The sequence below is a fragment of the Oncorhynchus tshawytscha genome, linkage group LG06 (genome assembly GCF_018296145.1).
Source record: "Oncorhynchus tshawytscha isolate Ot180627B linkage group LG06, Otsh_v2.0, whole genome shotgun sequence".
NCBI lineage: Eukaryota > Metazoa > Chordata > Actinopteri > Salmoniformes > Salmonidae > Oncorhynchus > Oncorhynchus tshawytscha.
The window spans coordinates 50,273,656-50,290,495 of record NC_056434.1 but is presented as its reverse complement, the minus strand read 5'-3'; the positions used below and the strand labels follow the sequence as shown (position 1 = coordinate 50,290,495).

The 16,840-nt window shown below is 41.4% G+C and overlaps 1 protein-coding gene across 1 annotated transcript in view; it reads left to right on the top strand.

Annotated features, from left to right (window-relative positions):
* Positions 1 to 1,801: 1,801 nt before the first annotated feature.
* Positions 1,802 to 16,840, top strand: part of zgc:101566 (Transmembrane protein 263-B-like) — a 51,862-nt gene continuing 36,823 nt past the window's right edge. The window contains exons 1-2 of the mRNA XM_024424116.2: positions 1,802 to 2,019; positions 2,790 to 2,901. Coding sequence (XP_024279884.2) covers positions 2,014 to 2,019; positions 2,790 to 2,901 — 118 coding nt within the window. The 5' untranslated portion in view covers positions 1,802 to 2,013. The remainder of the gene's footprint in view (positions 2,020 to 2,789; positions 2,902 to 16,840) is intronic.

Genomic DNA, 16,840 nt, shown 5'->3' with positions numbered 1-16,840 from the left:
TTCTAGTCACCTAAATGATATACAGTGGTTCCTCCTTTAAATGTTGTGAGCTAACACCGCAGCGTCACGGCTTCATTGACACAGACCACCACAAGGGGGATTTAGAGCACTCATTATGCATTTGGGTCCCAAGGTTTTTATATGACCAATCATATCGAGGGGTTCCAATGACGAATTTGACGTGAGCCACCCGTCCCTGGTGACTTTCTTCAGCAAAGATGAAGGATGAAGGCCAGGACAAATTCCCATTGTTTGACTGGAATGTAACAACAACCTCAGCAGGGCCCTCTTCCTCATCACTGGATCGTTCCACATCGGTTGTCTATTGGTCTGGATCATATTCTGTGTTGTCTTCAACTTCTGACACTTCCTCGTCTAATGCATCTTAACTGTCAGTTTCTTGGCCTCTCTCCTCCTCACCAGAGTCACGATCAAAGATATGATCAAGAGCCTCACATACAGTACAGTATATAGTTTGGTCATTGTGCTGCCACAGAATAAATTGTGAGCAAGGCATCAAAAAAGGTTTATATACCAGAGCTGTGAAAAATGTTATATATATTATTGAAACAATGTTGCGATTGTTTGTAAGAATGCCAACAGGTGTGGTTCCCGTGGGGGAAATATTATATTCTATTCTATTGGGGAAAGGTTCCTTTGGGGGTTGCCATGGAAGCCAAGAAGGGAGGCGAGGTGTGTGTGTGTGTGTGCTCAAACACACATGCATGTGGTGGTCTGGAAGAGGAAGTGTGTCCATCTGATGAATGGGCATGTGCCAAATAGGGATATCTTCTGTATACCACCCCTACCTTGTCACCACACACCTGATTGACTCAAATGCATTAAGAAGGAAAGAAATTCCACAAATGAACTTTTAACAAGGCACACCTGTTAACTGAAATGCATTCCAGGTGACTACCTGAGGAAGCTGGTTGAGAGAATACCAAGAGTGTGCAAAGCTGTCATCAAGGCGAAGGATGGCTACTTTGAAGAATCTCAAATATAAAATATATTTTGATTTGTTTAACACCTTTTTGGTTACTGCATGATTTCATGTGTTATTTTGAGGTTAAAATGTCTTCACTATTATTCTACAATGTAGAAAATAGTCCAAATAAAGAAAACCTTGAGTAGGTGTTTTCAAACTTTTGACTGCTTCTGTACACTGACACACACAGATGTGCCCATACTCGCAACATATGAAGACACACACTCACACCCACACACAGCCAATGCTGCTGTCCCATGTATATAGAGACATTCACACTGGACAATTCCTGTTTCTTTAATACTGTTCTTCACACTGTGTGTTTATATCCGAAGACGTGGACTTTTTAATATATCTTCTACTGTACATTGCATGTTTGATTGATACACTGTTTATACAAACTGTGTATTTATATACTGGATTCTTGACATAGCTCATTCTAATATATATATATATATATACTACTTTATATATAATTCTTAGTATATATTTTCAGTGTATGTATGCATATACTGTATTTGTATTACTGATACACAGTTACTTGGGATTGTTAATTGGATTCGTTCTAACATTTCTTGACTTCGTGTTTGTAGTTGTGGATTATTTGTGCACTTGCTTGACATTTTACTGCACTGTTAGAAGGTAGTAAGATAAGCATTTCGCCGTGATAACATTTGCTAAACTGTGTACGCGACAGGTAAACTTTGATTTTAATAAATAATGGACCATTATGCTGCTCGTTGAATTATTTGACTCGATGCTACCCCCTTGCGACTGAAAATTATCATTACAAGTTAAAGAAGAAGAATTCCGTAAACATCCCACACGTCACTTCCGGTTATTATTTTGACAGCAAAACACTGCAACATTTTGCAATACTAATCTCTGGTCCCTATTATATGGGTATTTTTTATTTTAACACCTTTTGTGTTTTTTTGCGTCACATTTATTAGCTCATTTTACTTGTGTGGTGGAATTGCCAATATTCGGAAAGAGATCAGTCTTCTGGTTCTAGCTAGCGGAAGATGAAGGTGAGTAGGGGATGATTTTGTTTTTGTTGAAATCGTAAGCTAACGTTAATGGTTTTGTGTGGAAATCTGTGCTGTTCGCATTAACGACCAATAAAACATTGTTTTTATTGCCATTGTATTGCAGACGTATCACATAATTGTTCAAATGTTGGCGTCCTGCACAGAAGAAAATGCACATCGTGTAGCTACGACATCACTCGAGTCCCTCCCCCTGCATAGCCTACTACAGTAGCTTAGTAGTGATGCTCTTTCAGTGATAAACAAGAACCCGTTTGCTACGTGTGTAGTGACTCCACTGCTGCAGAACATGTTGCTGGTTACTTTGTGTTCATGTTGGTTACAGGAACACGATTACACAGTAGCCACTTTGACATGATGCTGTCAGAGTATTCCAGCTGCCTCTATTGTCTGGCCAATGATGTGTGTCAGTGTAATATGATTATTTTGTTGCCTAGAGCCACCTCATCATTCTTTATTCTATTATTTTATATTGTTTTATATTCTTATATCAAACATTAAAGTCTTGATATTAAATTTTAAAAAATAATAATATATATATATATATTACTTTCTTATACTACATTTATTTAGTTCATCCCCTGTACTATCACCGTAGACATACTGCATACTATTGTTTATGTTGTATGAATGATGTACTCATCTGAACTGGTAAATACGACTATATGATATATAACAGTCTGATATAATGTTCTGTATTCAGTAATGCCTATGTGGATGCAATTCTCACACGGTCTTGTCTTGTCCCATAGGTCCCGAGCGATGAAAATGAGGTGGTGGAGGAAGGCAGTAGCAGTTCAACACCAGTAGACAACTCCGACAACGAGGAAATTCCACCTTATCTACGTGAAGAACCTCCTGAAGGTAGTATCATGGTCTTCTTGTTCATATCCAAGTTTCAGTTGAAGTTTACTATTGAAATATCGAAGAAGAAGAAAAGATTATTGTGTGTTTTTGTCCTGGTGAACGTTAGAAACATGGGGTATTATTTATATTCAATCTCTGACGCTGATGTTTTATAGAGATACAGCTTAGATATAACCTGATTCATCTTCCCAACTAGCTAATTATTAGAATGCGGTGCGCTAGATTCGGGTTGGAGGGAAAACCTACAGGACAGGAGCCTTCCGGGAACAGGGTTGGAGAGGCCTGGCTTACATGAATGAATGTCCACTCTTTGAACGGTTGTAACAACAGTTTGTATTTGCTCAGAGAGGGCGTCCGTCTGTAGGTTGGAAAGAGTCAAGTCACCAGCTCTGTCATTCAGCCTGTGGTCATGGGTAGCAATCGGATCATACAGTATCTGATGATGCAGTGTGGCCTAGTGGCCTGTAGAGTGGCATATTGGCCAACAGAAGGTTTTGAACATCATTTAATGATAGAACATAAAACAGTAGGTGGCAGTGAAAGCATATACTAAGATCTAGGCTCTATCTGTGATGTGTGGTACTTATACAGGCTACACATTACTTCACATTTACCCCCTAATTCAACCAATTTTTCCATACTAGAACCATGTGTTCCTAAGCACACAGCATGATGTGTTTGAACCAAGGTCTGCTGTTAAGATGAAGACATACATCTTGCTCTCACACTGATGCCTTCCACAGTCTCGTCCCGACACATTGCATCAATCATATCTAGCCTAATTGTGCCTGTTAATATTCAACTTCAATGGAAAGAAATGTGGTCCTTATTCACCTCATTGAGGTGAAAAGTGTATTGGTCCTAGTGGGAAAAAATCTTGTATCGGTTAGTACATTTTAGGAAACATGAAATGGAATATGAATATAAACTCTGGCTTCATCTTGTTTTTGAGAAAAGTATTATGCCTCTCTTTTTTAATGTAATTTATGGACACTACACAACACCTAGATTATGTTAATTCCCTCCCTGGAAAAGGAGACAACACTATTTTTGGCCAAGGACTGTAAATAACTGCAACCTGACTCACCAAAGCATTTACTACGGCATATTTGGAACAATATGTTGCTAGAATTTACAGAGGCATTGCCAGAATGGGAGGCTATTATACAGTGCATTCGGAAAGTATTCAGACCGCTTGACTTTTTCCACATTTTGTTACGTTACAGTCTTATTCTAAAATGTATGAAATAAAATAAAAAATCTTCATCAATCGACACACAATACCCTATAATGACAAAGAAAAAACTGTTTTTTGTGTGCAAATGTATTAAAAATAAAATCAGAAATACCTTATTTACAGAAGTATTCAGACCCTTTGCTATGAGACTCGAAATTGATGTCAGGTGCATCGTGTTTCCATTGATTATCCTTGAGATCCAACTTGATTGGAGTACACCTGTGGTAAATTCAATTGGTTGGACATGATTTGGAAAGGCACACACCTGTCTATATAAGGTCCCACAGTTGACAGTGCATGTCAGAGCAAAAACCAAGCCATGAGAACAAAGGAATTGTCCGTAGAGCGCCGAGACAGGATTGTTTCGAGACACAGATCTGAGGAAGGGTACCAAAAAATGTCTGTAGCATTAAAGGTCCCCAAGATACCTTAAAGGTCCCCACTATGGCCTCCATCATTCTTAAATGGAAAAAGTTTGTAAATACCAAGACTCTTCCTAGAGCTGGCCACCCGGCTAAACTGAGCAACAGGGGGAGAAGGGCGTTTGTTAGGGAGGTTAACGAGAACCCAGTGGTCACTCTGATAAACCTCCAGAGTTCCTCTGTGGAGATGGGAGAACCTTCCAGAAGGACAATCATCTCTGCAGCACTCCAGCAATCAGGCCTTTATGGTAGAGTGGACAGACAGAAGCCACTCCTCAGTAAAAGGCACATGACAGCATGCTTGGAGTTTGCAAAAAGGCACCTAAAGACTCTCAGAGCATGAGAAACAAGATTTTCTGATGAAACCAAGATTTAACTCTTGGGCCTGAATGCCAAGCGTCACATCTGGAGGAATCCTGGCACCATCCCTACGGTGAAGCATGGTGGTGGCAGCATCATGCTGTGGGGATGTTTTTCAGTGGAAGGGACTGGGATACTAGTCAGGATCGAGGCATAGATGAACGGAGCAAAGTACAGAGAGATCCTTGATGAAAACCTGAGCACTCAGGACCTCACACTGGGGAGAAGGTTTTACCTTCCAACAGGACAACAACCCTAAGCACACAGCCAACACAATGAGGGGGGGCTTAGGGACAAGTCTCTGAATGTCCTTGAGTGGCCCAGTCAGAGCCTGGACCTGAACCCAATCGAACATCTCTGAAAATAGCTGTGCAGCGACACTCCCTATCCAGACTGACAGAGCTTTAGATGATTTGCAGAGAAGAATGGGAGAATCTCCACAAATACAGGTGTGCCAAGCTTGTAGCGTCATATCCAAGATGACTTGAGGCTGTAGTAATCGCTGCCAAAGGTGCTTCAACAAAGTACTGAGTAAAGGGTCTGAATACTTATTATGTAAATGTGATATTTCCAGTTTTGTTTTTTGTAAACTTGCAAACATTTCTAAAAACCTGTTTTTGCTTTGTCATTATGGGGTATTGTGTTTAGATTGATGAGGGGAAATACAATATTTAATACGTTTTAGAATAAGGCTGTAACTTATTAACAAAATGAGGGAAAAGTAAAGGGGTCTGAATACTTTCCGAATGCACTGTATATTATTTGGATGTATGTATTTTTAGATATAGGCCTATTGTAAATGTGTATTTTATTGTTGTGTCACCTGAATACTTTCCGAATGCATTGCATATGATGATCAGTCGGTATTAGGGCATAATTAAGTAATAAGGCCCGAGGGGGTGTGGTATATGGCCAATATACCACAGCTAAGGACTGTTCTTATGCACATGACATGTGGAGTTGTTGGGTCTTATTGCTATTATAAACTTGTTACAAACGTAATTAGTACAGTAGAAATAAATATTTTGTCATACCCATGGTATACGATCTGATATACAGTACCACGGCTTTCAGCCAATCACAATTCAGGGCTCGAACCACCCAGTTTATAATATTGCTTTTGGCTTTAATCCAATGTTGAAAGTAGTGCATTGCATGCCAGTTGTTATGAGCTTGGTATGGGTATTTTAATTGCAAGTTCCTCTACATGCCTGGTACGTTAACTAGGCTACTTTATATCCCTATAGTTACCTTGTGAATAAGCTATGTGAATATGAACTGTTTTCTACATCCTATCAATTTCAGTGCTTCACAATCTCCCAGCAAGGAGTCATGTTTCACCCATCATTCAGTCTGCAAGAGTTGAAATTAATATTTCTTTCAAGGTCTTTTCCACTGTAATTTCAGAAAAAGCCTGTGAGGTAAATGTAAGTATTTCTTGGGAGGAGAGGGACTTAATGTGATTTTCTACTTTACCAGTTTTCCATTCTACCCTGCTGCAGTTGAGAGCTAGTCTAAGACCCGGTACAAATCTGTATTCTCTGGACCCAAACAAACAGGATTAGAACAGAAAATGCCCAACAGGATATGCGGTGCCATGTTAAAACACAATCAGAAGCAGTCAGTGTAAACAGAGGAGGCTTACCCTAAGAACTCATCTGTGGAATGGGGCGGCAGGTAGCCTAGCGGTTAAGAGCATTGGGCCAGCAACCAAAAAGTCACTCGTTCGAATCCCTGAGCATGCAAGGTGAAAAAAATCTACTGTTATGCCCATGAGCAAGGCAGTTAAACTCCAACAACCACTGCTCCTTGGGCGCCGATGACGTGGACGTTGATTAAGGCAGCCTTCCCCACCTCTCTGATTCAGAGGGGTTGGGTTAAATGCGGAAGACACATTTTGGTTGAATGCATTCAGTTGTGCAACTGACTAGGTATAGTGATATCAATGATATCGTTTCAGTCATAGAAAGGCCTGGACTATACATTAGGCTCGATTATTTACAGTGGTTGCCATTATAATGCACACCAGATAGAATAGGCCTTGTTGTTAATTTAAAAAAAAAAATGTATCGGATGCAATTGTGAACACTAACCATGACAGGCATGAAATGAATCTTATTGGCCAATTATAGTGTTCACTGCAGCTCAAGGACTCCATGGAATGTGAAGTTTGGAGATGTCCATGTACATTTGATGTTCTTCTACAGTATGAGTACGATACCCATTTGAAAATCAGTTGTCAATTATTGACAAAGCAACTTGAGTCAGTCATTCTCTCGATTGACAGTCACATACTGTATCGCCAGTAGAAACCACCACAACACAACCTGCACATCAGAAAAGCCAAAATCACAGTGCTTGTTTGTTCCTTGTCATAACTTCTCACCAAAGTTACTCGTGAAGGGTATCGGCTAGAATTCCATCTGTTACGAGTTATTAATAGGACCAAATGAAGTTTTATTGACTTTTTGTCCCTGTTTCTCCTGTCCTGTTTGTTGGTGCAGTCGAGGCTGCTCCATCATGCAGACAGATCCAGTACACATCAGGGGAGGATGGTGATGTGCTGTGTAACTGTGATGGATGGACTGTCACACAGCTGAGCTCTCAGCAACTGTGTGTGTGTGTGTGTGTGTGTGTGTGTGTGTGTGTGTGTGTGTGTGTGTGTGTGTGTGTGTGTGTGTGTGTGTGTGTGCAGTGGGGAGAACAAGTATTTGATACACAGCCGATTTTGCAGGTTTTCCTACTTACAAATCATGTGGAGGTCTGTAATTTTTATCATAGGTACACTTCAACTGTGAGAGACGAAATCTAAAACAAAAATCCAGAAAATCACATTGTATGGTTTTTAAGTAATTAATTTGCATTTTATTGCATGACATAAGTATTTGATCACCTACCAACCAGTAAGAATTCCGTCTCTCACAGACCTGTTAGTTTTTCTTTAAGAAGCCCTCCTGTTCTCCACTCATTACCTGTATTAACTGCACCTGTTTGAACTTGTTACCTGTATAAAATACACCTGTCCACACTGCTGTGTAAGGACATCAGGGATAAAATTGTGGACATGCACAAGGCTGGGATGGGCTACAGGACAATAGGCAAGCAGCTTAGTGAGAAGGCAACAACTGTTGGCGCAATTATTAGAAAATGGAAGAAGGTCAAGATGACGGTCAATCACCCTCGGTCTGGGGCTCCATGCAAGATCTCACCCCGTGGGGCATCAATGATCATGAGGAAGGTGAGGGATCAGCCCAGAACTACACGGAAGGACCTGGTCAATGACCTGAAGAGAGCTGGGACCACAGTCTCAAAGAAAACCATTAGTAACACACTACGCCGTCATGGATTAAAATCCTGCAGCGCACGCACGGTCCCCCTGCTCAAGCCAGCGCATGTTCAGGCCCGTCTGAAGTTTGCCAATGACCATCTGGATGATCCAGAGGAGGAATGGGAGGAGGTCATGTGGTCTGATGAGACAAAAATAGAGCCGTTTGGTCTAAACTCCACTCGCCGTGTTTGGAGGAAGAAGAAGGATGAGTACAACCCCAAGAACACCATCCCAACCATGAAGCATGGAGGTAGAAACATCCTTCTTTGGGCCATGTATCGTGAGATCTTGTCCAACAATCTCCTTCCCTCAGTAAGAGCATTGAAGATGGGTTGTGGCTGGGTCTTCCTGCATGACAATGACCCGAAACACACAGCCAGGGCAATGTAAGGCAGTGGCTCCGTAAGAAGCATCTCAAGGTCCTGGAGTGGCCAGTCTCCAGACCTGAACCCAATTGAAAATCTTTGGAGGGAGCTGAAAGTCCGTATTGCCCAGCGACAGCCCCGACACCTGAAGGATCTGGAGAAGGTCAGTATGGCGGAGTGGGCCAAAATCCCTGCTGCAGTGTGTGCAAACCTGGTCAAGAACTACAGGAAACGTATGATCTCTGTAATTGCAAAGGTTTCTGTACCAAATATTAAGTTCTGCTTTTCTGATGTATCAAATACTTATGTCATGCAATAAAATGCAAATTAATTACTTAAAAATCATACAATGTGATTTTTGGATTTTTGTTTTAGATTCCGTCTCTCACAGTTGAAGTGTACCTGTGATAAAAATTACAGACTTCTACATGCTTTGTAAGTAGGATAACCTGCAAAATCGGCAGTGTATCAAATACTTGTTCTCCCCACTGTATATATATATTTATTTTTATATATATATATATATATATATATATATATATATATATATATATATATATATACACACTACTCCCCTCCCAAAGTCCTATCCCAACAGCCTGTCTACCTGTGTCTCTGCTTCGCTTCTGATTAGTAGAACACCTCCAAGCTCCAGCCTTCTGTATGACTCACTCCCAGGCATCACAGATTCACAGCCTTGATCTTATCCCAGTAATACTGGAGCACTGGCATAGGCAATATTCATAGACACACTCATGTGGCACTGAAAGGTTATACCGTGACAATCGGGTTGCTTTAAATAAGGGTTTGATGCTTGCTGTGATTATCATCAGTATTTTTTTAAATTATAGAGCCATTAACATTTTCATAATAATATAATCAAGCAGACGTTGATCACTTTGTCTTGTAATGGAGGGGCTATGGGTTATGTTGCTGTTGCTCATACTTTACATCCTTTATGCTGCTGTGAGTGTATCCATATCCAACACAGTGAAGTGTGTGTGTGTGTGTGCACGCACGTATCCATCTCTAACACAGGAAGAGTCGGGGGGAAGACTAAACCTTTCTGTGTTTAATGAGCAGGAAACACACACACACACACTCAAAGCAAACATAGTGCTCACCGATAGATTATTTCTAGTTCCTAAGGCTATGCTCCATAGATAGACCCTGTCTGTTATTGTCAAATCCTGTGATTGTGTGAAAGTTCTGTGTGGATGCCATCTGGAACTGTCTCCATCCACATTATGTCTGTATCCAAAATGGCACCCATATTCCCTACACTGGACTGTATATAGCCATAGGGTTCTGGTCAAATGTAGTGCACGACATAGCGAATAGGGTGTCATTTCAGACTCAGCCTGTGTCTTCCTGCTTCCAGGAAAACCTCACTTCCAATTTGTGACACCTCTATGTGTTGTCAGCTCATTGGAAATGGTTATCTGGCCATAAAATGCACTGTCATTCTGAAGTGCCATACTGTTGGGTGAGGAGAAAGCTTCTCAGTCCATCACTCACGATCGACATCTCTCGTCTGACTGCTAGTTGGATTTACCGACTGGCCTGAGTAGTGTTGCACTGTAGACCTGTACCACGGTAATATCACGGTGCCAAAATGTCATGATACTTATGATACCAACATTTTAGAGTACCGTAGTACCGTTTCAAATGATACTACCAACCTTTTCAGCTCAACTGATCTAATGAACCTGCTTGTGACCTGTTAAAAAACTTTAATGAAGTCCGTTTTGTTTATAAATTCAGTTGAATTTCAGCAACAGCCACTAGTGTCTTGTTCGGGTAGGTCCAATAATATCCATAGCTGTAATCAGCCAGCTGCATCCCTACCAGCCCTCAAAGCTAATTTATGCGTGATCCGAAAATCTGGTTGTATGCTCCGTATTTTCTATTTGATTTCTTTAACAAGTCAGTTAAGAAAAAAATCTTAGTTACAATGACGGCTTACCACGACCAAACCCGGACGACGCTGGGCCAATTGTGCGTCGCCCTATGGGACTCCCAATCACGGACGGATGTGATACAGCCTGGATTCGAACCAGGGATTGTAGTGACTCCTCTTGCACTGAGATGCAGTGCCTTAGACTGCTGCGCCACTCGGGAGTCCAAACTCGAGAGGGTGTGACGCAATTGCGGAGCTTCTGGTGGCATGCCAAATTGAGCTCTGTACCTCATTGCTGTGCGCCTCCCAAATGTTGTAAAAATTCAGAGTGCTCCGTATAGCTCCCCATTGACAAGATAGGTTGACAACTTCCTTCACAACGGCTCTACTCAACAGCTCTGAGCTGCTCCGCGAAGCGCAATAAGTATGAATGCTCTACTTCTGCAGAGGCCATATCACTCACTGTAAATCCTGCACGGCCATTGCAGAGGTGGGATTGACCATGCAATGCCTTTCACTCGCCTGCTCCTCTCCGTCCGCTCTTCACGGGCAGCTATTCCTCCGGTCAGTTTAAAACATATCTAATTTAGCAGTGATGGCGAGTGGGGATGCAGATTTGTACATTTGTTACATTCGAGCAGCGCGCAAAGTGAGCAATGTTGATGCATTTGTATCATTTCATCGCCTGTTATAACCAAGAGCACAGACCGGTCAGAGTAGACTTTGCAAGTGCACTCAGTGTCAGAGGGGAAATGGCTTGCTTGCAGCTTTACACCAAAGAAAACGTCTGGTCTCTAGCCTAAACTGTTAAAAACAAATATGACCCATATTACCAGAGATGCTTTTTGTACTTTCTGTCGAGATTCGTGCGCATTTTATATAATTTCACAAACCATGTCGCAGGCCGTTATTGGTTTGATAACATGACTGAACAACATTGTTTGTTATCTTCAATCTCAAGGCCATCAGACTGTTATAGCCATCACTAGCACAGAGAGGCTGCTGCCTATATACACAGACTTGAAATCATTGGCCACTTTAATAAATGGAACACTAGTCACTTTAATAATGTCACTTTAATAATGTTTACTTATCTTGCATTACTCGTCTCATATGTACAGTTGAAGTCGTAAGTTTACGTACACCTTAGCCAAATACATTTAAACTCAGTTTTTCACAATTCCTGACATTTAATCCCAGTAAAGATTCACTGTTTTAGGTCAGTTAGGATCTCCACTTTATTTTAAGAATGTGAAATGTCAGAATAATACTAGAGAGAATGATTTATTTCAGTTTTTATTTATTTCATCACATTCCCAGTGGGTCAGAAGTTTACATACACTCAATTAGTATTTGGTAGCATTGCCTTTAAATTGTTTAACTTGGGTCAAACGTTTTGGGTAGCCTTCCACAAGCTTCCCACAATAAATTGGGAGAATTTTGGCCCATTCCTCCTGACAGAGCTGGTGTAACTGAGTCAGGTTTGTAGGCCTCCTTGCTCGCACACTCTTTTTCAGTTCTGTCCAAACATGTTCTATAGGATTGAGGTCAGGGCTTTGTGATGGCCACTCCATTACCTTGACTTTGTTGTCCTTAATTCATTTTGCCTCAACTTTGGAAGTATGCTTGGGGTCATTGTCCATTTGGAAGACCCATTTGCGACCAAGCTTTAACTTCCTGACTGATGTCTTGAGATGTTGCTTCAGTATATCCACATCATTTTCCAGCCTCATGATGCCATCTATTTTGTGAAGTGCACCAGTCCCTCTTGCAGCAAAGCACCCCCACAACATGATGCTGCCACCCCCACAACATGATGCTTCCACCCCCATGCTTCACGGTTGTGGATGATGTTCTTCGGTTTGCAAGCCTCCCCCTTTTTCCTCCAAACATAACAATGGTCATTATGGCCAAACAGTTCTATTTTTGTTTCATCAGACCAGAGGACATTTCTCCAAAAAGTGCGATCTTTGTCCCCATGTACAGTTGCAAACCGTAGTGTGGCTTTTTATGGCGGTTTTGGAGCAGTGTTTTCTTCCTTGCTGAGCGGCCTTTCAGGTTATGTCGATGTTGGACTCGTTTTACTGTGGATACAGATACTTTTGTACCTGTTTCCTCCAGCATCTTCACAAGGTCCTTTGCTGTTGTTCTGGGATTGATTTTCACTTTTCGCACCAAAGTACGTTCATCTCGAGGAGACAGAAGGCATCTCCTTCCTGAGCGGTATGACGGCTGCGTCCCATGGTGTTTATACTTGCGTATAATTGTTTGTACAGATGCGCGTAGTACCTCCAGGCGTTTGGAAATTGCTCCCAAGGATGAACCAGACTGGCTGATTTCTTTTGATTTTCCCATAATGTCAAGGAAAGAGGCACTGAGTTTGATGGTAGGCCTTGAAATACACCCACAGGTACACCTCCAATTGACTCAAATTATGTAAATTAGCCCATCAAAAGCTTCTAAATCCATGACATCATTTTATGTAATTTTCCAAGCTGTTTAAAGGCACATAAATAATCTGTCTGTAAACAACTGTTGGAAAAATTACTTGTGTCATGCACAAAGTAGATGTCCTAACCGACTTAACAAGAAATGTGTGAAGTGGTTGTAAAACGAGTTTTAATGACTCCAACCTAAGTGTATGTAAACTTCCAACTTCAACTGTATGTACTGTATTCTATACTACTCTACTGTATGTCAAAGCTCAGGGAAGACCCAGATGCAGACAGTTTCGAAGTAACAAAAGGTTATTCCAAAAACGGAGGCAGGCAAACGACAGGTCAAGGGCAGGCAGAGGTCAGTAGTCCGGAGCAGAGTACAAAGGTACAGAACAGCTGGCAGGCTCAGGGTCAGGGCAGTCAGAGGTCAATAATCCAGGCAAGCTAGAAAACAGGAACTCGAGACAGCCAGGAGCACGGGTAAAAACGCTGATAGGCTTGACGAAGCAAACGGACAGACAAACAGAGAACACAGGTATAAGTACACTGGGGATAATGGGGAAGATGGGCGACACCTGGAGGGGGGGGTGGAGACAAGCACAAAGACAGGTGAAACAGATCAGGGTGTGACACTGTATCTTAGTCTATGCCTCTCTGACATTGCTCGTCCATATATTTATTCTTAATTCCATTTCTTACTTAGATTTGTGTGTATTGGGTATATCTTGTGAAATTGTTAGATATTACTTTCTGCACTGTCGGAACTAGAAGCACAAGCATTTAGCTACACCCGTGTATGTAACCAATACATTTGATTTACCTAGCTAACAACCTGGCAACTTGACAGTAGGTTTAGGCAAATTTGATTCGCACAGGAAGAAAGGAAAAGGTTCTGCTACTCATGAAATGTGCTTCAACGATAGGATTTATATAGGCCTAACTATATCAATAATCTATCTCTTTCTGGTGCTCCTTACACTTTGTTTGGTGCTAAACGTTTTTACATTTGGGAACAGTGTGTGTGTTTGTGGGAGATAGAGAGTGGTGTGTGTTTATGAAAGTGAAGGAGACCAAGAGAGTTTGTGAGAAAGGGAAGGAGAATATGTGTGCCCCTTACATTCTGTTTGGTGCCTAAAGTTGGGAGCTGTGTGTGTCTTTTTATTTTTATAAAAATTTTAAAAATGTATTAACCCCCCCAACAAATATCTTTGTTTTGTTACAGCTTTTCTGCTACATATACATATATTTTACATACACATTTTACATGTTTGTAGGAGATCGAGAGTGTTGGGTGGGTGGGTGTGTGTGTGTGTTTATGAGAGTGAAGGAGACAGAGATTTTGTGAGAAAGGGAAGGAGAGTGTATGTCTATTAACTGAAGGTTTCATGCAGTGTTTTCCCATTACTGACACAATGACATGCAGATCATTTTGCATGTACATTTCTTCCTCCTATTCCTCCAGCCAAATCACAGGTAGGCCTTTGCAAATATGAGCAAATCAGCCATTCTTTGCAGTATTCTTTTATACACTGAACAGTGTGAAGTTAAATTAAATGTGTTGTAATGAGTAGAAGTGTGAATTTCTGTGACAGGTTTTTCGGTGAATGTTTAGAAAATGTGAACAAGCATCTGGGGGATGGGCCGAACAGGATGCTAGGCCACTGATTTCTTTCCAACGTTGTATTGCGATACAACTCGGTATCGTGTCGCGACACTTGGCCTGGTATCATATCTTTTGTAAAATGTTGGTATCGTGCGACAACACTATATCAGAGCTTAGGGAGGAGGACCCAAAGCATGCATGCACGCACACACACTCAGTGGTTACATCTGCCCTACATTATAACAATATCACTCGTCTCCCCCATTCAAGTATGGAACACACCATGACGGGGAACCAGAGGTTTCTGTTTTGCTCAGGTGTTGTGGACAGGGATGGTGAAAGTGCGTAAGCATCTGCCTCGGATTCCAAAGGTTGCAAGTTTGAATCCAGTGATAGAAAGTTGTTTTTGAGATTGATGTTTTAAGCCTATCCCAAACCTTGACCCTTAACCTTAACCATTCTGAGTTCATGCCTACACTTAACCTTAAACACTTTGAAATTTGACATTTGCAACAACTTCGCCATTTATTTCGATTTTTTTTACGTTTGAGAAACATGGATGAACGTCTAATTCTGACATGAGACTGCGAGAGCGAGTTGAGTTTTATCCCCGGGGAAGGAACAAATAGAACACAACCGCATCATGGTTTATCATTATGAAAATCCCCCTCCCCCTTGAGGGCGCTGCAGGGGTGCGTGACACACCACTGCTTATACGTTAACTATCTAAGATGTGCCAAATAAATGATGTCCAGTTCAGGGCTCCAGTTATGCATTTGGTTTGCTAACTTGCTAGATGGTAAGATCAAGCTTCTTTCTTACAGCAGAGACAGCAGAGACAATCAATCCCCTCCCTGGATCAAGATCCCTGTTGCCTAAATAGTTTTGTGCATCAATATAAATAACGCCTTTTGTGTGCACTTCCAGTAATACCATATATCCCGGTATGACGGTATGAATATCTGGATACCCCTCAACCCTTATTTGTATCCCATTTGACTGCAAAAGAGGTATTTCTTTAGTGGTTTTTCATATCTCTGTTTTGCTGTTAACTCATTCCTCCCCCGGGAGTCTTGTCAGATGCTACATGCTTTTAGGAGCAAGCGAGACATTTTAAGAAAATGATGAAAACAACATTTGCTGTCTCTTGGAGAGAGAGAGGGAGAGAGGATGGAAATGTCTACTTGTCAAATATGAACAATTTAGATTAAAGGCCCAGTGCAGTCAAAATTCAGTTTTTCCGGTGTTTTATTGTACAACAGCTGATGATACTAACACTATAAAAGTGTGAAAACATTTGATCAGTGTTATTTCCAGTTGTTGGTTGAAAATACAATCTACACAGGACCTTCTAATCATCAAGTTTGCGTGGGCGGTAGTTTCGGCCTTCCATGGTGAAATCACCATGCGGCAAATTGGTTAATAGACCAATAAGAAAGAGTTCCAAACCTCTCTGCCAAACAGCTTGTTTCAGTTTTCCCCTCCCCACTCAGACCACTCCTAGACAGTCCTAGCAAAATGATTGCCTGAGAAATCGTTTTTTTGCCACCCCAAAAGCAACGCTTTCCCATTATATTGGAAACAGTACTTAATTGTTACAGAGAAAGGATTTGATATTAATATAAAAACTTCTGCAATGGGCCTTTAAGAAAAGCAAGCTGTTTGTGTTGAAGTTTGTGTTGTGAATGTTTCACGTCCAATTATATTCCACACTGTGTTATTCTCTTATCAGCTCCTTTTTGTCAGAAGGCGTACATTCAGAATGTGGTGGGGCTGACAGGTTGTGAGAAGAACTCTCCTTCCTCACTGGCTGCTGTGTTCAAGTGACTGGCAGACGCTCTGTAGCTCACTTTCTGCACGAACAATGAAATTCAGCAAGGCGCCAAGCCTGCCATCTGCACAGGCAAATTATGACACTTCATTACTTTATTGGCCCATCTCTCTTTCCTCTCTCTCTCTCTCTCTCTCTCTCTCTCTCTCTCTCTCTCTCTCTCTCTCTCTTTGTCTTTTTCATTTTCGTTCCTGTTTTTTCTGTCTCCCCCTCTCTCTCTTCTGTCTCTTTCTCTCTACCCCTATCTCTCCCTGGCACTTATCGTATATATAGCCTACCTTTTGTGGTGTAAGGAATCAGGGTGCGCACGATAAAGGATCAAGTCTGAAAGAGAAGGGGTTAATCTAGCCACACTTCGAGCTAATATTCCCCTCTGTTTCTGCTCTACCACCATGTCTACGAGCAGCTGTGAGTGTCCTATGTGTCGGGTGGAGAAATAGCCTAAACTGTCA